The sequence below is a fragment of the Aplidium turbinatum genome, chromosome 9, assembly GCF_918807975.1.
Source record: "Aplidium turbinatum chromosome 9, kaAplTurb1.1, whole genome shotgun sequence".
Classification (NCBI taxonomy): Eukaryota; Metazoa; Chordata; class Ascidiacea; order Aplousobranchia; family Polyclinidae; genus Aplidium; species Aplidium turbinatum.
This window is the reverse complement of record NC_137480.1, coordinates 17,875,337-17,883,369: the sequence shown is the minus strand read 5'-3', so window position 1 is coordinate 17,883,369 and position 8,033 is coordinate 17,875,337. Positions and strand designations below refer to the sequence as shown.

The 8,033-nt window shown below is 39.0% G+C and overlaps 1 protein-coding gene across 1 annotated transcript; it reads left to right on the top strand.

Moving 5' to 3' along the window:
* Window positions 1-3,223: 3,223 nt before the first annotated feature.
* Window positions 3,224-5,889, top strand: LOC145777211 (uncharacterized). Its single transcript, XM_082588535.1, has 2 exons — window positions 3,224-3,395; window positions 3,615-5,889. The coding sequence occupies exons 1-2, from the start codon at window positions 3,250-3,252 to the stop codon at window positions 3,796-3,798; spliced, it is 330 nt and encodes a 109-aa protein (XP_082444661.1). The 5' UTR covers window positions 3,224-3,249; the 3' UTR covers window positions 3,799-5,889.
* The last annotated feature ends 2,144 nt before the right edge of the window (window positions 5,890-8,033 follow it).

The window sequence follows — 8,033 nt, the reverse complement described above, 5'->3', positions numbered from 1 at the left end:
CATCAAGATTTATGCTTGTTGATAAACATTTAAATTATTAACCGGATGGCAGAGAATCAAAGTTTGATGGCCATCTTCAACCATTTCATTAAGTGTTTTACCAAGATACAGCAACGAGCGTTTGGGTGGGTTTCGAACCGACATTCTCTAGCCAAGTGGTCAATGATATCATTCAAAACGCCTTTTTACTTGAACAAATATAACATATTAAGTTAGCCCAGGTTTTGAACTAAAATTTTAAAAACACTGTTTTGCAATCAAACAAAAATATCAACTTAAAACTGCTACTAAATACGCTTCAGCTAAGTACCGGTACTTTAACCAAATAAGAATTGTAAATATGCATTTTCGCTGCGTTACAATAAGTGCCTAGTTTCTCTTAAACGTTTTTTTCAAGTCTTAGCCACAGAACAAAGAAGAAGGTAAATATATAACATTTCTAACGCGACTACTTCTCCATGACGTCTATGTCCTGCGTCAAGATTTAGCCTGCAAGTCGTTGTCAGCCGACCGTTTAACGTTACAGCTGAGCAGATTTTAGAGAAAAACAGCATTTCATGGAGTCTGACAATAATGTTCAGTATCACTAGATTCAAGAAATGCAAAAAACATTTCAAATTATGCTGCAACAGACTATAGCAAAGTTGTCAAAAATGGCGAAAAAGTAGAGTTGTTTATTTTCAGTTTATTTTTGTTTGGTCTGTCATAGCCACCCTTGCTGGGTTGTGCTGATTTTGGCTCACTTTCCAAGTTTTTACTGACATGGTATTTTCGTGAAAGTTCAGCATCAAGTTCATTTTCCGTTGTAGGTCTAGGCTTTCTGTAGAAAAAAATTGGAAGATATATTGCATGGGGAATTATTTTACTGAGGAATTTCTTTCCGGAGGAGTATATTATCAATTCAGTATTATTATTATTATACTGAAGGCTAATTTCTAAACTTTAAAACAGTGACAAATTATGCAAAATTATTATTCATGACATTTTAAAGTAGCCTACTAAATTTTCTATAGGCTACCTTGCTCAGGTGGTTTTAGATAGACTAATGCTCAATTATCTATCTTGCTTACGGCTACTACTGCTCGTTGTATACTATAAGCCAGGGCTTCCCAAACTTTTTTGCTCGCGGCCCCTTGCGATTAAAACGACGAACATTGCGAAATATACATTTGTGATATTTATTGAAAAGCTTAAATCTAGCGAAAACCAAAAACAATTTACCGTTCTCAGTTTAGTTTGTTTTTATTTATTTCTGACCATAACAACGAAGCCTATGGGTAGCCTACTGGAAACAAAACAAAAAAGCAAACACATATATTCAGCGTGAACAAAGCAAGTCCAGCCGTGGCTCAGTGTTTGTTTTTGCAGGTCTCAAGGCGGTTTCAATGTTGTTTAGGTTGGAACGGTAGGCGAAGTGAGAACATTTCAGATTAATTATTTTGAAATTTTAGATTCCAGGTGTTCAATTTTTTGATGAACGCATCATTTTTAGATTTCAATGCATTATATTGATGTTTTCTCCCAGGAGGGACAAACTAAATTTGTGTAGTTTTTCAAGCAAATCTGACATTTGGCATAATTCCAAAAGCTAGATGTTATTGCGAAAATGGTGGACCAAGACTAGATTTTATTCTGTTGGAAAAATCACGATTTCGGTTTTCAACGTTAATTGGCTAGCCATTTTAAAGCTTTAACTTTTCAAAGCCACCTCACTTCACGATGCAGTAAAAGATTTTTTAAGTCCAATTCCATTTCACCTCATAAATTTTCAAAAATACGGGCAGCTTATTGAGTGCGCGACTCTTAACTATAAAGTTAATAACTGTCACATCATCTTGCACAGAAGTGATATTATGCAGTACCTTGTGCAAATTGGTATACTATTTTGATTGGCACACTTTACAGTTTATAAGCTCTTTGATGTTCTTTAATAGCAGACCTAAAAAACAATAAAAAGTCAAACGTTTTTACCAAATGTACATTTATATTCAACAAAGAACTAAATCCACTTTTACGAGCACCGGCGTAGAGTTATTCCGCTCCAATATGGACACAAGGTAAGGTATTATGAGTGACACCTTCCAAGCTGTGAATGTGGCACGAAGAAATATTGAAATGTTCCAAGACATTTTTTATACAGACGAGACAAAGTAAACGCAGATTTTTCCATGTCATGAAATCTTATTGCTGCTTATTTGTGCCAAGCCTTGTTTTTCTCGATCGGCAAGAACTGCTCTAGTAAGGTGTGAGTTTGATTGTAACGTCATAAAAAAGCATTTAAAATTAAGTTCAAACATTGCTGCTCTAAATGTTGATTAAAATAGTCAGCGCTAGATAGCCAAAAGCGTTTTTGCTGATACGATAATTTAAGGTGATTTCCATGTTTTGTTTTTATATTGAAGCAGCTTACTATGAAGTCATTATAGGAGGGAGTTATGTTATTGGCAAAAGTAGGTTTTAATCGAAATAAGATAAATGTTTAAGACAATTTTAAAAAATTTGGGGCCAAACGTGCGTAGAAGAAATTAGAATAGATTAAATTATTCAAAAAGATGGTATTTTTCTTTTCATAAAAAACAAAAACAAATTAGAACACCTCTAGCTATTTTTTCAGCTTGCTGGTGCTCAGGTGAGGCTGCCGTATGTATTGGTCCAAACCCAAAAATCTGCTGAACCACATGTGGTGAACGTAATAGCTCAGTGTCGTTTGTATATATTTCAACTATTGCTTGCAATTAAGTGTCTGAACCTTAGAAATGTTTCAAATGAACCAAGCATGAAAAATATGAAACATTTCAACAAACAAGGTTTGCAACTGTTTTGTTAAAATCATAAATAACAAATAACATCAGAAATAACAACAATCAGGTAAGGTAACTAAATCAAATTTATTTGTGGAGCTTTCGCCTTGAGTATTCTTATTCAAACAGAAACTCTTGCTAAACTTTAACAATTCGGAATAAGTTGAGTTTAACTTCTAGCAGGGCGGTAACCTACACCGTTTCAGACGAAAGAAGCCCTTTAATTGCTTTGCTCCTTATAAAAAATAATGATTTTACTGAACAACGTGTTTTCAGCCACATGCTGTCTTGGCCAAGGTTCCCCGTCTCCCAGTAGCCTATTTCTTGAAAATACAAAAAAAAAATCAAATTCTGTCACAACGTCAGCAAAGTGCGAGTATGAGATTTGCTTTTTTTCATGTTTCTTCCTCACTTTTAGATTTTACTTTGTGTAAGTCTGATCTAAGCCATGTCAACGTCGCAAAATTCTACATTACTCATAAATGCAACGGACTTAACAACTATACCTGCTGTTCCACCTACAATTGAGTGGGTTCCTGTTGGGCTCACCATTGCAGCCTTTGCTGCTTTTATCATCTACTTAACACTCAGCCGGTAAGATATATTTTAGTTAATTATGAACATACGTCTTTTGTTAACATAAAATGTGACAAACAAGATAATTTTTGCATTCGTCTGTACCTAATTGCAACTACATGATGCAATTGAAACAATTTTACAAATATACATACTTCTAAATGTTAGTAGCATTTAGTAGCTAAGTTACTTATAGAATCTCGACAATCAAAACATAGCAAGTCTGTTGCTTTTCAGGTGCGGAGTTTTCGACGGCAAAGACGACCCGAATAAATTAAAAAACAACGACAACGCCGTTGTTTTAAAAAACAAACAAACGCAAGATGTTGGAAAAAATGAACAACCTCAATCGTCATCTCTTTTTGCGTCACATACTGTGACGTCATCTGCTTCCTTGGGCTCGCAAAAACTTTCTATCTGAAAAAACATTTCAACATTTTCAAGTATTCTGGTTGTCAGCCAAAAAAGCTAACACTGGCTGAACAAATTCGATGCACATACAAACAAAACTTTACTTCCTTTACGCAGTAAGAGCTTACCATAGAAAGCTTTACTATTGAAATTTTTTTTTGACAAAGCATTGACAAGCTTAACATAAATCTCTCTTCCAGTCAGCACATTTTTTTCGAGGATCTTTTCGATTTAACGTCTGCAAACGTTGCATCAATGTGAAAATGAAGGATTTTGCTGTCTGAGTTGTGGGTTATTTTGTGCAAGTATTGTTTCCGAAGTCATTTCGGGACAAACTGTTTTATTGCTTGTTGTCGTTGAAGCAACGTTTAAAGTACGTTTGTACACAAAAGAAAAAATCTTTTGAAAACATTGTGCTCTTCTAATCTTTGATTTATTGCCACGTCAAAGAACACCTTAAGGCCAAACGCAGAGTTTTCTTGAATGGTGGTGAAAGGTCATTTAGATGCCAATTTTACGACTCTATCGTAGCTCAGTGGTCAATGTTTTCGCCCCTGGCTCGTGAGGCTTTGGTTCGAGTCCAGGTCAAGTCATAGCCTACTAAAATCATTTAAAACGGTACCGATGGTATTTTCCTTGCCAAAACGGTGAGTAAATGGTTTGTATAGTTTGGAGAATGAGAATATACTGTACAACGAAAATAAGAAGTTACCGTTGTCAACATACATCTAGTTATTTGCATGCCACTAAATTGTCTAATTTGTTTTATTGCATAAGGATGGTGGATCCCTTGTGACTAAATGCTCCTGTAAATTGTACATTGGCTGCTTGGTAAATGTGGTTTTGTTAAGCGGAACATTTAGTCTTAAATTTAACTGAAAAATATCCAGAGTTTCAATATAGAAAAAAAGCGGCATTCCTTGGCACACCAATTTGTAATTCATGGTCATCGCGGTGTGAAACTTGTATTTTTGTAAAAGATCTGCCAATTAAACTTTCACCGCTTTGTAATAATAATATTCTACTTCAGTTTCAAAAGCTATTGATCACACGCAATTAAATGGACCCAATCTTTTTCATGTTAAAGATTGAGTCATTGTGGTAAGCGCAACAACCTTCAACAGTGTCACATCTAGAAAAGTGGTGAGAGCCGTGGTACGGCATTCGAAAGGGCGCCGGTTCGACACCGCTCAAGAGCATGTGGCTGTGTCTCTGGCAGGACACTCAAAGGCATGCCTCAAGGTGGACACGAAGATTGGCTTCCTTGCTTTCCCGTTCACTTAATCCAAACCTTCAACCACCATGTAAGCCTGGATACGACAAAAAAATGTAAAAGTGGCAGATTTTGCTTTCTGTGCATAAGCTGTTGATGTTGTTGTCAGTGGCGTAGCCAGAAAAAAATTTTGGGGGGGGCCAAATATTTGATGAATTGAAGAGAACGACAAAGTGTTTGATTTAAGCCATCGCCGCCTGATGTGCAGTGGCGTATGCTGGTGGGTTGAGCAAGGGAAGCAATAAAAGTGGTGGGGTGTTAGAGCGTGCCGAAGGCACGCGTATTCTAGGGGGGTTCGGGGGCATGCTCCCCCGAACATTTTTTGCAAGATTACACTCAAATAATGGATTATAGCGCTTGCTGGAAACACTTTTAGGGTAATATTTGTATAAAACTTATTAGCAGAAAAACAGCTATTAACTTATTAAAGGTAGCTCTTACACACGAACGGGCAAAACCTGCGGCTAAGTTAGAGAACACCAAAAACTCAGCTACACAAAAACATAACAGAGTAAGCCATTCTGAAATTGCTTCCACAAATTAGTTAAAAAAAACGTAAATCGCGTAAATTTTTCCCGATTTACGATTTGCAAAATTTATTGGTGTCTTTCTGTGTGTCTAAAACAAGTCCTTGGGGGTGTTAATAGCCAGATGACTTGGAAAACGTTATAAGTTTCTACAAATTTTATTATATTTTCAACAAAGGGCTCAACTTCGGAATCCAAACTTTGAAAATTTGGGGGGGGGGGGCCATGGCCCCTTTCGCCCCCCCCCTCTGGCTACGCCTATGGTTGTTGTGCCCAATAAAATGTTAGTAACTTGTAACGGCACAAACATTTATAATCGGTGTCAATATGGACATTGGACAGTGTCACAAAAAATGAAGAAACGGATCGATGCTTTTGAGCTCTGGACAGTGGACATACAGGCAAATGTTAAAAATTTCATGGAAACAAAAGATCACTAACGATGAAGTATTATCTAAATTCATTTCAAGCAAAATTCTTTTACAAATAGTCAAACGAAGAAAACTAAAATACTGTATTTTGGACGTACAATAAGGCAAAACTCGTTACAAAGGTCATTAACAGAAGGGAAGATAAATGGAAAAAGTAACAAAGACAGACCAAGAGTGATTTGGACAACAAATATCACTGAATCGACAAATTTACGTTATGAAAGTACAGTACGAACAGTTCATTATCGAGAACAATGGAGCATCCAACCCTCAATACGAGGAAGAAACTTAATGATGATAATAATAAATTTGTGGTTGATTTAATGTTTTGCAATGTTTTGGAGCTTGTCTTCTGTGTTTGATCGGTGATCTTTTGTGTCTGAGTGGCGTTATCACTCGCATATCAGATCACACATTGCCATCTGTATTAAAATATTGCCTTATGTTTGGATACAACTGTAGCCAACTTTCTTCGTTAAGCGGATGTTTCTGTTACCGTACGTTGCTGCTATTTTACAGTATGTAAAACAAAAAGAGTTATTGCTTTTTCATGGCATTGACAAGGCAATCAATGTCTTGCTGATTCTGGCCAAAATTAGAGCTGGCCAAAATTTTACTAACTTTAGAGTTGTTGCTGGGTGGCTGAAAACAGTCTGGAGCGACAAAGTCATACTGTACAATTGTGCATGATCCATAGCAAAAGAGCTTGGCAGAATGAAGTAGTCTTGAGTAAGGGCTGTTCAAAGTACAGTATATTTTTGTAAAAACAAAGTTGTATTCATCGAAACAAATTTTCGTTTTAAAAAGTTTGTCGTCGTCGTCGTCGTCGTCGTCTGAGCTTCTGGGGCCGAGGGTCTATCCTTTTACCACCCCAGATTCACGATGTTCCCGGACTACACTAGAAGGCTGCTAGAGAGCAGCCAGTCTTTAGTTTCATCATCCATGACGCGCAGACCTTCCACTCCGTTAGGTGGCTTGAAGATGGTACAGTCATTGATGACGCGGTCTGCGGTCTGTTCCTCGGCACCACATTCACAGGAGCAGGAAGAAGCCATTCCCCATTGGTGCATGGTTGAGCGGAAAAGCCCGACGCCCGTACGGAGACGGTTGAGGCGCACCCATGCCTGTCTCTGTAGTGTCAGGCCGATGGGGCGTGTGTCGGCGTCGGAGATGAATGAATGGAGTCTGGTGGTGCTTGACCTCCATTCAGAATTCCATTTATGGTCCGCCCAAGTAGCCACAGAGATGTCTTGTTCATCAGCTTCGTTGATTAGAAGCCGAGCGGCTGGCACGAATGGGTGTCTTGATTTCAGTCGGCAGGAGGTGCCCGTTTGGGAAGGCAGAGATCTTGTGGTGGAGAAGATGGTTAGGCTCCAGTGCCCGTCGACCGAGGGACAGCTTTAGAGTGGCTTCTTCGCGACGAAGCTCAGCAGGTTGGATGCCAGCGAGAATGGGGAGATTGTCCAATGGTGTGGGACGCAGGCATCCGGTCACTGTGCGCAGGGCGCTGTTTATGGCAGTGTCGATGTTGTGGCAGTGATCACTGCGGCACCAGACAGGTGCACAGTACTCTGCAGAAAAGTAGACAAGGACTAAGGCTGCTATTCGCAAAGTGTCAGCCCTCGCCCCCCAGCTAGAACCTGCCAGGCGCTTCAGTAGTGCAGCGCGGGATGTGAGTTTCTTGCGCAGTGACACCAAATGGTGGCGGTATGTGAGCGATCTGTCTAGTGTCACCCCAAGATGTCTTGGCTCGGGGCAGAAGGACAGAGGTTTTCCGTTGTTGTGGACATGTAGCTCACGATCAGCTTCTCGATTATGGAGGTGGAAAGCTGCCGCCACAGTTTTGGTTTCGCTGAGTTTCAGTCGCCAGTTCTGGAGATAAGCTGAGATGGTTTGCATGTCCTGGCTCAAGGTGTCTTCTAAATTTTCCCACGACTTTGTGGAGTGGAGAATTGCCAGATCGTCCGCATAAACGTATTTTGAGGAGACCGTGGTTGGCAGGTCGTGGGTGTAG